The sequence below is a fragment of the Panthera leo genome, chromosome E2, assembly GCF_018350215.1.
Source record: "Panthera leo isolate Ple1 chromosome E2, P.leo_Ple1_pat1.1, whole genome shotgun sequence".
In the NCBI taxonomy this organism is placed as follows: domain Eukaryota; kingdom Metazoa; phylum Chordata; class Mammalia; order Carnivora; family Felidae; genus Panthera; species Panthera leo.
This window is the reverse complement of record NC_056693.1, coordinates 9,528,820-9,543,885: the sequence shown is the minus strand read 5'-3', so window position 1 is coordinate 9,543,885 and position 15,066 is coordinate 9,528,820. Positions and strand designations below refer to the sequence as shown.

The 15,066-nt window shown below is 50.8% G+C and overlaps 2 protein-coding genes across 7 annotated transcripts in view; both read right to left on the bottom strand.

Annotated features, from left to right (window-relative positions):
* Nucleotides 1–1,679: 1,679 nt before the first annotated feature.
* CABP5 (calcium binding protein 5) lies at nucleotides 1,680–11,331 on the bottom strand. Of its 4 annotated transcripts, none has more exons than XM_042918815.1 (7): nucleotides 11,068–11,331; nucleotides 10,632–10,849; nucleotides 9,673–9,703; nucleotides 8,992–9,135; nucleotides 7,945–8,054; nucleotides 3,836–3,983; nucleotides 1,680–2,210 (listed from the first exon to the last, which is right to left on the bottom strand). In XM_042918815.1, exons 2-7 carry the CDS (start codon nucleotides 10,692–10,694, stop codon nucleotides 2,185–2,187), a joined length of 522 nt encoding a protein of 173 aa, XP_042774749.1. In that variant the 5' UTR covers nucleotides 10,695–10,849; nucleotides 11,068–11,331; the 3' UTR covers nucleotides 1,680–2,184. The 4 variants fall into 4 exon arrangements, with proteins under 4 accessions (XP_042774749.1, XP_042774747.1, XP_042774748.1 ...); XM_042918813.1 differs by lacking the exon at nucleotides 11,068–11,331 and adding an exon at nucleotides 9,868–10,036 and having other exon boundaries at nucleotides 10,632–10,682; XM_042918814.1 differs by having other exon boundaries at nucleotides 10,632–11,331.
* Nucleotides 11,332–12,819: 1,488 nt separating this feature from the next.
* Nucleotides 12,820–15,066, bottom strand: part of LIG1 (DNA ligase 1) — a 45,245-nt gene continuing 42,998 nt past the window's right edge. For all 3 annotated transcript variants that reach the window (XM_042919240.1, XM_042919238.1, XM_042919237.1), the window contains 2 exons: nucleotides 13,201–13,293; nucleotides 12,820–13,078 (listed from right to left, as the gene is read on the bottom strand). In XM_042919240.1, the coding sequence (XP_042775174.1) occupies nucleotides 12,995–13,078; nucleotides 13,201–13,293 (177 nt within the window). In that variant the 3' untranslated portion in view covers nucleotides 12,820–12,994. The remainder of the gene's footprint in view (nucleotides 13,079–13,200; nucleotides 13,294–15,066) is intronic.

Genomic DNA, 15,066 nt, shown 5'->3' with positions numbered 1-15,066 from the left:
CTCTCTCTCTCTCTCTCTCAAACATAAAATAAAAAACATAAAAATATTAAAACAAACAAACAAACAAAACTTAATAGCCACAGGTGGTGAGGGGCTCCCGAATGGACAGTGCAGATCTAGAACATTCCATCATCATGGAAGATCCCAGGGGATTGCGTGCCTCTAGAATACAAGCTCCTTGAGGTCAGGTACCTTTTCATTGCTGTATCTCCATGCTGGCATTTCAATGCCAGGCATATAGCAGAGACTCAGCAAATATCACATTGAATAGGTGAGTGGGATGGACAGGTGTATGGATGGAAGGGGATAGAGCTGAGACAGGAGGCAGAAACCGTATTTTAAAGGGTGATCTGGATTATGTCACTCCTCTGTTTAAAGCCCTCCAAGGCCCTCAAAGGCCTCTAAGAACACACATGGTTTAACCTCTGACGGTTCTGACTCCTTACCACCTACCCCCCTCCAGCCACCACGACCTCTTGCTATCCCTCCAACAGGCCAGCTACATTCCCGCCTCAGGGCCTTTGCATTCACCCAACACTGCTTTTGAAGTGCTCTTCCCCTCCATATGCCCCTGGTGCTCAGTAGACTCCTTGCCCCTACCGGGACTGGGGACTCCTCCTCATTCCCAAATCCCTTAACCACTTTCCTGCTCCATTTTTCTCCATATCTCTTTCCATCTTCTGCCATACTAACTAGGATTATATTTACTCATGTATTTTGTTCTGTGTCTGTCTCTTCCCTTCATAATGTAAGCTCCTGGTGGTGGTGGGGGGGGGCGGGTGGCGGCGGGGATCTGTGTATTTCATTCACTGAGATAGAGCTATTCTTGGAAGAGGGCCTTGTATGCAGCAAGCACTTCATACATCACTACTGAATAAATAAAGTGCCAGAAGGGAAGGGAGGGAGAAAGTGAAGGAGAGGGAGGGAGGGAGGGAGGGGGGAGGGAGGGAGGGAGGAAGGAAAGAAGGAAGGAAGGAAGGAAGGAAGGAAGGAAGGAAGGAAGGAAGGAAGGAAGGAGGGAAGAAAGGAAGGGCAAAAGGGAAGTGGTCACAGCAAGAAGTTAGGAAATACATTATTCTGGTTCCACTCTATTAAATTTAAATTCTATAAAGCGAGGCTATTCTATAAACCGATGACCCATTGCATACAGCTACTTAGTAGGTTTCGAAAGTGAAATAAACTCGGTGGAAGGGTGTGACACGAATCCTGTACTTTGGGGACCTTGCGTTACTGGGGCGTCCTGCCCAAGGGCAGAGGTGAGGAGGAAAAGACCCTCTGGTTTCAGGGTGCAGGTCAGCATCAGGGTGTGAGGGCTGGCCTGACTCCCCACCTACCAGAGGCAATCGCCCTGAGCACCCAGGGCAGACAGACACGGGGAAGGCAGGGCAGGGAGCTTCTAGGAACAGTTTCCACACCACCTGGCCGAGCTGAGGATTTGAGAATTCCCCCATCCTCTTTCTCTTTTGCGCGATGACATTTTGCAGGGGATTAATTCCCCGGGGATCAGCTTGCCCTAAACCTCCGTAATCCAGATTTATGGTTTAATTCAGTGGCCTGAGTATCTTATCCAAGTTATCTTACACCACGAAGTAGGAGGCGGGAGGGGGAAAAAAAGCAACCACCAGACTGTCCTTCCAGGAAATCAAGAAAACGGACTAACCTCACTTTGGAAGCCTCTTTAATGGAACCATTTCCAAGCCCGGTCTTCCCAGGAATCCTGTTTGTAGCCCCAAGATTGTCATGCCTCCCTCTTACCGACAGAAAGAAACCGAGGAAATCTGAAGCAGCTGAAGCAAGAAGGGGGAAGGGTGGACCATGGGCTGAGCTTTTGGAGAGTCTGACCCAAGAGGACACCAGGGAAGAGACTCTGCTGGGGTGTAGGCATTGGGGGTTACATGAAGTCAGGAGATGTCATTAACCTCTGGAATTGGTGGGGTGGCGCTGACCTTGGTCCTGATCTCATTTCTAGCTTCTTATCTCATTCTAGAGAGGTTCCCCCTCACCCCGCCCGCCATCCGGGCAAAGCCATCACTTTTGGCCCAGCCTCGACTCATACAATGCAAGGCCAGTCACCACGCACCCTCCCACCCTCTCTCCTGGACGGGCCCGAGGGGATCTGGTCTTCCACAAGTGCGGGGTCCATGCCGGCCTGGTGGGGAGAGACCGGGGGCTTCCAGAACCTCCTCAGCGAGACATCATCTTCACAAACTCTGCAAAGAAAAGCCCCTGGGTAAGGCGCCGATTTGTAAGAGCACATTTTGAGCCCTTAACTATGTGTCAGGAACCAAGGGTGATCTTTGGGAAACCCTCTGCTCCTCAGTTTCTTCGTCTCCAAAATGGGAATCACAGGATCGCCATATGCCTTACACAAGTTTTCCAGATGGTTGAACGACAGAATGCTTACAAGACCCATGAAGCGTTACACAATCGTTACGACTATCTTATTTCATCTTTCCAACCGATCCTGGAGGCGTAACTACCATTTCCCAGATAAGCAAACGGAGGCCAGTGAGGTTAACCAATGCGCCTGAGGCCACGTGGACGGTGAATGGAAAACCTTGGAAGGAACGCACTGACTCTGCGGTGACTCCATGCCCCATGAACTTCTGGGCCCCACCCAGGTCTTGAGGTCCATCTGTCCTTCCCCTGCGCGGGGCTGGCCCGGGGATCTGTCTCTTAGCTCGTCCAGACTTTCAGTGATGCCCCTCGTACACCTGAGCCTGGCGAGACCCAGCGGGCATCCCGACAATATTTCCTCAGTTACAGCCAGGCCATAAATGCCTCCTGAGTTTCCCTACTGGGAATTACAAGCTGATGGGTCAGAGAACATCCCTGACCGCCTCCAGGATTTGACATCCCAGGAGGCCAACACAACTCAAGGCAGCGAGGTCTGCGGCGATTACGTCCTTTGAAGGGAGGGGGACAGGGAAGCCTTTGTAGGGCAACAGATATGGGGGATTCAGCCAGCTGAGGACGAAGGGACGCTTCATGGCGGAGACCGAGCTGCGCCGATTCCTGAGGGATGGAGAACACCGGGGAAGGTACCGGAAGCGGAAGGGACGTCAGAGAGGGAGAAACAGGATTTAGAGAACACAGAGCAGGCAGCCAGTGTGCACCAGAGCGCAGCGACCCTGAGAGTGGGGACAGAAGTGCGGCCGGGGGTGGGGGTCACACCAGGGATGCACCTGAGCATCAGACCGAGAACTCAGCTTTTGTCCCCCGGCAGCAGTTAGATGCTGGGGTGCCTGAACTAGAGTCACCATGATGAGACTCTGACCCTCCCTGTTAGGTCTCCCACGAAAATGGTCTCCACTCCCATCCGCACAGGGTTCCCACGGGTTCCCTTCCGCCGATCCCTCAGTACACGTGGGACGAGCTCTGAGCCAGGACCGGGGTGTGTAGGGAAGAAGGGTTCAGTCCGGGGTCTCCTCGGGAGGAAACAGGCGAGGCGCTATTACGAGCTCGGGTGATGTCACCCTCAGCGCTGCGGCGGAGGCACAAGGGGGCGCCGAGAGGAGGGGTGGGAGCACCTTCCGGTGGCATAACTGACACTGGGCCAGCGGGAAGGGGCAAGGGCGTTCCCGCCCGGAACGAGCAGCAGCGTCACGCGTGACTTCTCTGGGTGGCTAGGACAGGTAAGAGACGACCTTGAATTTGAACCCCGTGCATCTGACCCCAGAGCCTCAGCTGGTGACCGGTCCACTCTCCCGACGGGACATTTCGTTCTCGACAAAGGCGCCCCGTGAGCCAGGGAGGGACAGGCACGGGGGAGGTAGGAGTGAGCCCTGGCTCAGAAAGCCACCCGCGCGCGGCGGCTGCCCCCTCGCGACGTCACCTTCAAAGTCGACCGTGCCGTCTCCGTTCACGTCCGCCTCCTGCACGACCTCCGAGATCTCGCGAGGGGTGAGCTTCTCTCCCAGAAGCCTCTGCATGGCCTGCTGCAGCTCCCCGAGGGTGATCTCCCCGTCCCCGTTGGTGTCAAACTGCTCGGGGCAGAGGCGCGGTGTTGGCAAGGACCGTGAGCACAACCACAGCGGTCGGGAGCTAAGCTAAGCGCCCGTCGTGCACTCGAAAATGTCCTCAGCTCCCGGAGGGCGGGTCATTTTCACGGTCGTGTTCACCGCCCCGTGGCAGGTCCCCCAAACGGTGCCTTCCCCACGGTGCAATATTAGTTAAACTAATGAACTATTTTCAAACCTCCATGCTGCACACCCTTAACCAACCCGCACAGAAAGTCTCGTCCGGGCTATCTCCCCAGTGTGGGGGGCGTGGGGGTGGGGTGGGGGGTGGGGGCAGCTAACCATCCTCGTCTAGCCGCGCTGATGCTAACCCGGCTGAAGCCACAATCGTCTCTTGCCTGGACCGTCATGACGGTCCCCTGATTGGCCCTCTGGATCCCATGGTGGTCCACATCTCAGGACCTCCTGTTCCTGTTCACTTAAGACAGAAATCAGGGGCCCCTGGGTGGCTCAGTCGGTTAAGCATCTAACTTTGGCTCAGGCCCTGATCTCCACGTTCGTGAGGTCGAGCCCGGCATCCGGCTCTGTGCTGACAGCTCAGAGCCTGGAGCCTGTTTCGGATTCTGTGTCTCCCTCTCCCTGCCCCTCCCCCACTCATGCTCTGTCTCTCTCTCTCTTCCTCTGTCTCAAGAATAAAAAAACATAAAAAAAAAATTTAAACAGAACTCAGGGGCACCTGGGTGGCTCAGTCGGTTAAGCATCCCACTCCCGCTCTCAAGGTTCATGAGTTTGAGCCCCGCATTGGGCTCTGCGCTAACAGCACAGAGCCTGCTTTGGATTCTCTCTCTCTCTGTCTCTCTGTCTCTCTCTCAAAAATAAACTTTAAAAAATAACAACAACAACAACAAAAAAACATAAAACAGAAATCAGATCTTGTCGCATCCCCTGCTGAAAATCGCCCAGTGGCTTCCTCATCCCCCTCCATGATATCCTGGCTCGTTCCGAGAAGCACAGACTCCTAAGAGGCTGGCCCTGCTTCCGCCAACTCTGACCCTTGTTGATCGCCTGCTACTTTCTCTCCAGCTCGGGACTCCAAGCTCCAAGACCTTGCTCTTGCCCACATCTGCCTTCCTGCCTTCCAGCATCCGTCCACACCTGCTGCTTCCTCAGCCTGGAACATGATCCCCACCCCCCCCCCCCCCCCCCCCCGCCCCCAGAGCAGTGCCGTCCAGGAGAAATACAGTGCGAACTGCATGACTGATTTAAAATTTGCTAGTAGCCACGTTTTTAAAAAAAAAAAACGGTGAAAGAGAACAGCGAATTTTTTTAAGTAGACCTCACACCCCGTGTGGAGCCCAACGCAGGGCTTGAACTCATGACCCTGCGATCATGACCCGCGAGGAGATCAAGAGTCAGACGCGTAACCAACTGAGCCACCCAGGCGTCCCACACGTAGATGTGTGGTAGAGCTTGATCTCGGGGTCGTGAGGTCAAGCCCCATATTGGGTGTAGAGATTACTTAAAAATAAAATCTTGAGGGGCGCCTGGGTGGCTCAGTCAGTTAAGCAAGTGTCCGCCTTCGGCTCGGGTCATGATCTAGCAGTTCGTGAGTTTGAGCCCCGCATCAGGTTCTGTGCTGACAGTTCGGGGCCTGGAGCCTGCTTCGGATTCTGTGTCTCTCTCTCTCTCTGCTCCTTCCCTGTTCGTGCTCTGTCTCTCTCTGTCTCTCTCTCTCAAAAATAAATAAACATTAAAAAAATTTTTTTAGTAAAATCTTTAAAAATTATTGAGCATTACATTTTTTAATTCGCACTGGATTTCGTAAGACTTAGCATACTACCATAGTAAGTACTTATACTTAGCGTGATTAGTTAATGTGCTCAGTGCACACATATGCTTAAGCCAAGGATACTAAGTCTTAATCCAGGTGTATTTTACCACCGATAGCGCCTCTCAATTCAAACACCAAATAGTATAGGAAATACTTGACCTGTATGCACCTTTTATACAATTTAGAGTTGAAAGGGTAGATCTACATGCCCAAGTTTTTCCAAACAAAATGTTTCCCAATAACTGAATTGAATATTTGTTTTTGTTTTATTTTACTTTACTATTTTATTTATTTTATTTTATTTTATTTATTTTATTTTATTTTATATTATATATTTTTTATATTTTATTTTATTTATTTTATTTTATTTTATTTTTTTATATTTTATATTATATTATATTTTATTTTATTTATATTTTATTTTATTTTATTTATTTTATTTTATATTTTATTATATTTTATTTATTTTATTTTTTTAATATTTATTTTATTTTATTTTATATTTTATTTATTTATTTTATATATTACTATTTTATTTTATTTTATTTTATTTTATTTTTTATATTTTATTTTATTTATTTTATTTTATTTTTTTATATTTTATTTTATTTTTTTATATTTTATTTTATTTATTTTATTTTATTTATTTTATTTTATTTTATTTTTTTATATTTTACTTTGTTTTATTTATTTTATTTTATATTTTATTTTATAATATTTTATTTTATTTTATTTATTTTATTTTATTTATTTTATTTTATATTTTATTTTATAATATTTTATTTTATTTTATTTTATTTATTTTATTTTATTTATTTTATTTTATTTTTTATTTTTTATTTTATTTTATTTATTTTATATATTATTTTATTTTATTTTATTTTTTATATTTTATTTTTATATTATATTATATTTTATTTTATTTATTTTATTTTTTTATATTTATTTTACATTTTATTTTATTTTATTTTATTTTATTTTATTTTATTTTATTATTTTATTTTTATGTAGGCTTCACGCCCAGCGCAGAGCCCAATGCAGGCTTGAACTCACGACCCTGAGATCAAGACCTGAGCTGAGATCAAGAGTCAGACCCTTAGCTGACTGAGCCGCCCAGGCGCCCTGTGTATTCCTTTTTTAAATTCAAACAAATTGAATTTATATTCTGTTGAATGTCAAAGGAAATTAAGTAAATAATCGAACTGAAACTAACCAGAATTAGAGAAAATGAACAAATCAGTTCCTCAAGTCATACTGGCCATGTGTCAAGGGCTTGGCAGCCACAGGTGGCCAGTGGCTACCATTTTGGACAGAGTGTTCCTTTCTTTCTTTTTAAAAAATTTTTTTAATGTTTATTTATTATTGAGACAGAGAGAGACAGAGCATGAGCACGGGAGGGGCAGAGAGAGAGGGAGACACAGAATCCGAAACAGGCTCCAGGCCCTGAGCTGTCAGCACAGAGCCTGACACGGGGCTCGAACTCTCGAACCGCGAGATCATGACCTGAGCTGAAGTCGGACGCTCAACCCGACTGAGCCACCCAGGGGCCCTGGACAGAGCGTTTCTGAGATCACAGGCAGTTCTGTCGGACGATGCAATTCTAGATCTTTATGTGAAGCTGGGGCAGAAAAATCACACAGCTGAAAGGGGGAGATCTTCCTGGGATTGGGAACCCACATTTGCACAGCTCCAAAGTCTTTCCTTCCAAACGCTATGCTGTTCTTTACTTTTGCCGCCTGTATTGAAAGCTCTGAGAAAAGCATTTTATCGGGGGATGAGCGCATTTCAGCAAACGCCTCACCCTCCCTGGGTCTCATGTGTGTTAAGCATCTGGGTTAAACCAGATTATCTCTTTGCGTTCCCCTCTGGGATCTCAAGTTATTGGATTCCTTCTTCCCATTACAGACAGTGAGATGAGAGGTCCTAACATGGGCTAGGGGACTGCAGGACCTTGGGTAAGATTTAGTAAATTCCACGAGCCTCAGTTTCCCCATATGCATGACTGAGATAAGGGGCTGCTTACTCCCACCGTTATTTGCGATGATTAAAAAAAAAAGAAATCGGTGTGGGTGGGTTCTGTCCCCGCTTAAAGCCCAATCGTAGACCCCTGGGCTTTCTTCAACTACCTCTAGCATCGCGAAACTCTCAACTCACTTCCTTGAAGGCATCGCGCATCTCCTGGACGCCGATCATCCCCGCCGTTTCCGCGAGCAATTTGGGGGTCATCAGCTCCACAAAGTCGTCAAAGTCTACACGGCCACCCACTGGGGACAGAAGAGGCAGGTCTAAGTGAGATTCCGTGTGCCTAAGCCACCATTACCTTCAGGGTCTGTTCAAGGTAGACCTGTTCTGATCTCTCTGCCTTCTGAGAACCTTCTCTCTCGGCCAACCCGGGCCCCAGGGTCCCTTTAATCCAAACCGGGGCGGATGGGGTGCACAGGGTGGCAGTAAGCAGCTGTCCGTGTGACCTCGAGCAAATCTCTTAATTGATTCAGATCTACATTCCCTCCTCTGTTGGTCTGTGAGTGGGGGAGTGCGAATTAAACGGGAGGCACGTCCCTTCCAGATAGGAACACGATCCTGTCCTGGCGTTCGGCCTCCTTTCCTCCGTGACGTGCCCAGAAGCAAACCTCAGAGCGATTCTGGCCCAGCTTCCTTCTCGAAAAGCCGGTGGTGATGGCAGTAAACCTACATCCCTAACCAAGAGCCTGACCTGCGTCACCTCCTTTGTCGCAATCGCACAAGGAGTGACATCATTTCTGCCTGACAGGTGGGGACACTGAGACTCAAGAGTGGGGGTTGACTCCACTTTTCAAAAGGGGCCACAGTCGGGGCGCCTGGGGGTGCTCAGTCGGTTGAGCGTCCGACTTTGGCTCAGGTCACGATCTCACGGTTCGTGGGTTCGAGCCCCACGTCGCTCTCTCTCCCCCAAAATAAATAAATTAAAAAAAAAAAAACCCACAATCAGTAAATGATAGAAATGGGCCTTGAGTCCAGATCCTGCCTCTAAGGTCACCGTTTTTATTCACTTCAAACGCTGCCTCCCCGAGTACAGGCTGAGCTGCTCGGACTCCCAGTGGCTTCCGGACTCCCAGGGCCGCCTACCCTCTTCCTTACCTGCCGCTCAGCCTCCACATCCCTCCCGATTCCCCCCACCAGCCCGCCCCCAGCCCCAGTCCTTCTTCCCGCCCCCGGCCTCACGGTTCATGCGGATTTGCTGGCCCAGTTCAGTCAGCTCCATCTCTGTGGGCATGTAGCCCATCGTCCTCATGAGATTCCCCAAATCCTTACAAGAGATGAACCCATCTCTGTCCTTGTCGAACTCAAGAAACGCTTCCCGAAGCTCTGAAAGCGAAGAGAGGAGAACTCTGGGGGGGGACTTGAAACGGTGAATGGGGCAGACTGGCTGGGGAGACTTGAAACAGTCAATGGGGCAGACTGGCATCCCTTGAAACCACCAGGGAGGTGCCAAATGTTAAAAAAAAAAAAAAAAAAGGCATATGGGGCACCTGAGTGGCTCAGTCGGTTGAGCGTCCGACTCCTGATTTTGGCTTACTCAGGTCATGATCTCACGGGTCATGAGATCGAGACCCATGCCGGGCTCTGCGCTGACAGCATGGAGCCCGCTTGGGATTCTCTCTCTCTCTCTCTCTCTCTCTCTCTCAAAATAAACTCATGCATGTGTCACTCCTGGATCTCCGAGACACCCGGGGATGGGTTTGCCTTCTAAACACGTTGGGAGGTGCCTAAAGTACCATGAGTTCCACAAATCATGGCTAAGTGGGAGGAGAGGGAGCTGGGACGAAAGGGTCTGCACGGAGATGCACAGAGAGCAGCTTAGTGGCAGACGACCATGGGGGGTCTTCTGGGGACAGAGGTTACCTTCGATCTCATCCTGTCCCAGCGGTCTTTCCTGGAAAGGAATGCAGGGAGAGGGAATTTGGAGAGGGTCAGGGATCCAGCATATCCACTTCTCCAACCATGTCCCCTCCCTCCTCTGAGCGATCCCTCTCCTTTCCTGTTTCTCCTCCGTTCCTGCTCGTTCCACCCACCCCTTCCTTCCCTTCCTTCGCTCACCTCCTGCCTCCCACCCACGGCTCTTTGCCTCTCGCCCTCTCGCTCATCGCTTTGCATTTCCTCTCTCCTGTCCTGGAATCTTGATCTCTCTCCCTCTGCCCTTCCTGAACGGACATCCATCCCGCTGTGCTGAAAGGGGGCCTTGGATGCCATGGAATCCAGTCCCCTCCTTTTCCAGAAGAAGACAGTGAGGCTTAGAATCAGAGCAAACGTGCTCAGAGTGCCAGCTCTGGGCCAGACGTCCACAGTCCCTTCATTTAAACCTCAGAACCACCCGGTGCAGGGTAGGACCAAATAAATAGCATTCCCATCTTTATAAAAGAGGAAGCGGAGGAACAGAGAGGTTAAGGAAACTGCCTGAGGTCACACAGCTCCTAGGGGCAGAGCCCCTCCCAAGGCGGGGAGACTTTAAATCACTCCCTCCAGGCTGTGCAGCAGGTCAGATGCAGCCTGAGATCTGAGCTCTGAGTCCGAATTCTTCCCGCTACACCCCCTGGATTCTTACCCCACCCACCCCATTCTTTCTCCCAAGGCTCAGAACCCCTTTTGTGGGGACCAGCGTTCAGCGACGGCGGGGCCGGAGGATCCGTGCCCCCCGCGACCGGTTCCTAAACCGGCTAAGAATTTCCAATCACCGTTGCCGCCCCCGTATCTGGGACACCGCGAGGGTCAGGCTTGGGGCCGTCGCACCCGACCTGGGAAATCCCACCGAGTGGCTACTCATCTCTGAAAGCCTGACAGTAAAAAGCGTGCTGCCACCTCACCCGCTGTTTCTCGGCGATGCCTTTTCTCAGGAAGATGCAGGCGGGGCCCACGGGGACCTGCATGGAGGGACGGGGACGGCTCGGCAGGCACCAGGCTCAAGTCGGCTCCCCCTCCTTCCCGTCCCCCTCGGTGGCTCGGCCTCCTTATCTTCTCGGTCACTCCTCTGCCAACTCTTCCTGCCTCTCCCTCGGCCCCTGGTGTCCGAGAGCTGTGACAGCTGGATCAGAAATCTCTACTCGGGTTGGGGAGGGGATCAGAGCTGTGTCTGCCTCCCCGTCTGGCTCGAGTGAGATGGGCGGGGATGGGGCGGGCGGAGGAGGGGGAGGCCAGTCTCAGGCTCTGACCTTTTATCCCCAGAATAGGACTGGAAAGATCATTGCAAAAAACGGGGATTAGAGCCCGGGGCAGCCCTTCATTCACGTTCTGGGCGCTCACCGCAGGCCGGGCCTCTGCTGGCCTGTGGGCAGGTAAAGACGTAGAGGGCACGGCCCTGGCCGCCGGGAGCTGTGTGCCACCCGCGAGGGCCAGCTGGCGGATGCAGGAACCCAGGGACTGGGTCAGAACCCTGGCTTCAGGAAGCGGGCACGCATCGCGACCAACAGGGTGCTGTCTGGGCTGCTTCTGCTCGTCTCTCTCTTCCGTCTCCCTAAATGATTTGGGGGAGGGGAGGGGAGGAACGAGGTGGGCATCCATACTGGCGAGGGGGAGAAGTCATAGCCACGTGTCACCGCCCAAGGAGGCAACGAGGGTCTCCACCCCGGGGGTCGGGAGGGGATCCAAATAGGGGGAGGTGCCCGCAGAGAGGCGGCATGGCCCAGGGTGCCGGGTGGGAACGTGAGCGGAGTGAGGCGGCGTCTACAGGATACGTCTAGCGTCTGGGGCTTGACTTCTAAATAGCATTCTGCACTCAAAGGAACCGAGACCGGGAGACGCGGCCGCTCCCATGACTGGAACAGGACCAGCAGGCAGATGCGCCTAGAAACAAATCTTGTGCCGTGAGGCCAGCACAGCGTCGTGGGGTCACAGCAAAGGAACACGGACGCCAGCCTGAACAAGCTCCACTGGCCAGGTCGGGGGCCATTTGGAAATCCACAGAAAGAACAACAGATTACATAGCATAACACAGGACACCAGGAGTCCCCACAGACAGGAACAAAAAGGGCCAAGCTTGACCACATTTATTTACACGGCACAAAGTATCCCCTTACAACGTACTCATGGCACAGGAGAGTCGCTCTGTAGGGGGGACACCCAGCCGACACCATCTCGATCAAATGATTAAGACGAACATCACCGGGGGCGCCCGGGGGGCTCAGTCGGTTAAGCGTCCGACTTCAGCTCAGGTCATGATCTTGTGGTTCATGAGTTCGAGCCCCGCATCGGGCTCTGTGCTGACAGCTCGGAGCCTGGAGCCTGCTTCGGATTCTGTGTCTCCCCCTCTCTCTGCCCCTCCCCCTCTCACTCTCTCTCTCTCAAAAATAAATGTTAAAATTTTTTTTAATTAGGGGCACCTGGGTGGCTCAGTGGGTTAAGCGTCTGACTTCAGCTCAAGTCATGATCTCACAGTCCGTGAGTTCGAGCCCCGTGTCAGGCTCTGTGCCGACAGCTCAGAGCCAGGAGCCTGCTTCGGATTCTGTGTCTCCCCCTCTCTCTGCCCCTCCCCTGCTCATGCTCCGTCTCTCTCTGTCTCAACAATAAATAAAAATGTTAAAAAAAATTTTTTTTTAAATTTTGTTTTAAATTAAAAATAAGTAAATAAAATGAACATCACCAGCGGGGCACGTGGGTGGCTCAGTCGGTTAAGCATCCGACTGCTGGTTTTGGCCCAGGTCGTGATCTCACAGTTTCGTGGGTTTGAGCCCCACCTCCGGCTCTGCACGGACAAGCGAGGAGTCTGCTTGGGATTCTCTCCCTCTCTCTCTGCCCCTCCCCTGCTTGCACTGTTTCTATCTCTCTCAAAATAAATAAATGAATGAATGAATGAATAAATAAACAAATAAATCCTTCAGTTACACTGGCTACATTTCAAGGGCTTGGCGGCCGCATACGGATAAAGGGCATTTCCAGCCCTGCAGATAATCCCACCGGAAGGTGCTGGTTCAGACGGTTCCCATCTGTCCCCCGCCGTCCACGTGGGAGCTCCAGGAGCCGCGCCCCCAGCACCCAACACAGACTCTGACACCACGGTGGGGGTTCAAGAATTATTTATTGAAAACACAAACGACTGGTGAAATCCCGGATCCCAACTTAAACTGTCCCCGCGCGCGCACACACCTCTGACACTCAAAACCCACTCGACCGTGACACCGGATTTGCTGAACAACAGAGGTGATGCCCCCGGTGCCCCGGGGAGGGTGGGAGCCTAGTAGAAATCTTCCGGGTCGGAGTCTAAGTCCGCGCCCTGCTGGTTCTGAATCTGACTCTGCTTCTTAAACAGAGAGGCCACCTGAGGACAGCGGGTGGGAGCGGGCGATCAGAAGCCCCGGGGGTACCCCTCCCCCCCCATTCCAGAACCCACCGCCGAGAAGCCGGCCTGGCCGGGCAAGCCCACCCGGGCCGAGGCCTCACCTGGGCACTGGTGGTAGCCTCCTCCGGCTTCTTGTCTTCGCGGACGCGAATAAACCGGGGGAAACGGAGGGAGATCCCCTTCTCGCTATCCACCTGGGGGAGGGGGCGATGATGGAGACGCTCCTGGGGTCTAGCCCACAGGCCACCTACGCCAGCAGTTTCCTATCCAGCCTCCTCTCCGCTCCCTCCCCTCCGGCCTCAGCTTCCTCGTCCACACAATGGGGCCAAGCAACAGGTTATAAAAATTAAATAAGGCAACAAAGTGCTTAGTTAGGACCATACCTGGAGTGTAATAGGTGCTTAAGAAACACCAGCTACCACAGCTGTTATTATATTATTATTCTTAGGGCCGAGAGGCAGGATAGCAGAGATGGGGTGCAGGTTCTAGAACCAGAGGCAGGGTGCGAATCCCAGCTCCCAACTCAGGAGCTGCGTGACCCCGGGCCAGTGACCTTCGCTCCCGGGGCTCTATTTCCCCAGCTGCACACTGGGGATGTTCAGTGTCGTGAGGACAGGACGCGTGCGTGTGAGTGCCGAGCCTGTGAGCACAGTGCCCGCTTCGCACAGACGTTCCATAAACGCCGCTCCTGTCACTTGTCACCGGGGCACCCTGACTGTCTAGGGTGGAGTCTGAGTGAGAATTTTCGAAAAAGAAAGTCGATTTAAAAATAGGAGTCCCAGGGCGCCCGGGTGGCTCAGCTGGTTGAGCGTCTGACTTCGGCCTAGGTCATGATCTCGTGGTTCATGAGTTCGAGCCCTGCATCAGGCTCTGTGATGACGGCTCAGAGCCCGGAGCCTGTTTGGGATTCTGTGTGTCCCCCTCTCTCTGCCCCTCCCCGCTCATGCTCACTCGCTTGCTCTCCCTCTCAAAAATAAACAAACATTTAAAATGAATAAATAAATAAATAATAATAAAAATAGGGAGTCCCACTACCAAAACTGAAACAGGAAAAAATAGAAAATTTGAACAGACCCATAATCAGTAAGGAAATCGAATTAGTCATCAAAAATCTGCCAAAAAACAAGAGTCCAGGGCCAGATGGCTTTCCAGGAGAATTCTACCAAACATTTAAGGAAGAGTTAACACCTATTCTCTTGAAGCTGTTCCAAAAAAATAGAAATGGAAGGAAAACTTCCAAACTCTTTCTATGAAGCCAGCATTACCTTGATTCCAAAACCAGACAGAGACCCCACTAAAAAGGAGAACGACCGACCAATTTCCCCAATGAACATGGATGACCGACCAATTTCCCCAATGAATCCTCAACAAGAGGAGCCAACCAGCTCCAACAATAGATTAAAAAAATTATTCACCACAACCAAGTGGGATTTATACCTGGGATGCAGGGCTGGTTCAATATCCACAAAACCATTGACGTGATTCATCACATCAATAAAAGAAAGGACAAGAACCATATGAGCCTCTCAATAGATGCAGAGAAAGCACTTGACAAAATACAGCATCCTTTCTTGATAAAAACCCTTAAGAAAGCAGGGATAGAAGGAGCATACCTCGAGATCATAAAAGCCATATATGAACGACCCAACGCTAATATCAATGGGGGAAAACCGAGAGCTTTCCCCCTAAGATCAGGAACAAGACAGGGATGCCCACTCTCGCCACTGTTATTCAACATAGAATTGGAAGTCTCAGCCTCTGCAATCAGACAACACAAAGAAATACAAGGCATCCAAATCGGCCAGGAGGAGGTCAAACTTCCACTGTTCGCAGATGACATGATACTCTATATGGAAAACCCTCAAGATTCCACCAAAAAACTGCTAGAACTGATTCATGAATTCCGCAAAGTGGCAGGATATAAAATCAATGCACAGAAATCGGTTGCATTCCTCTACACCAACAAT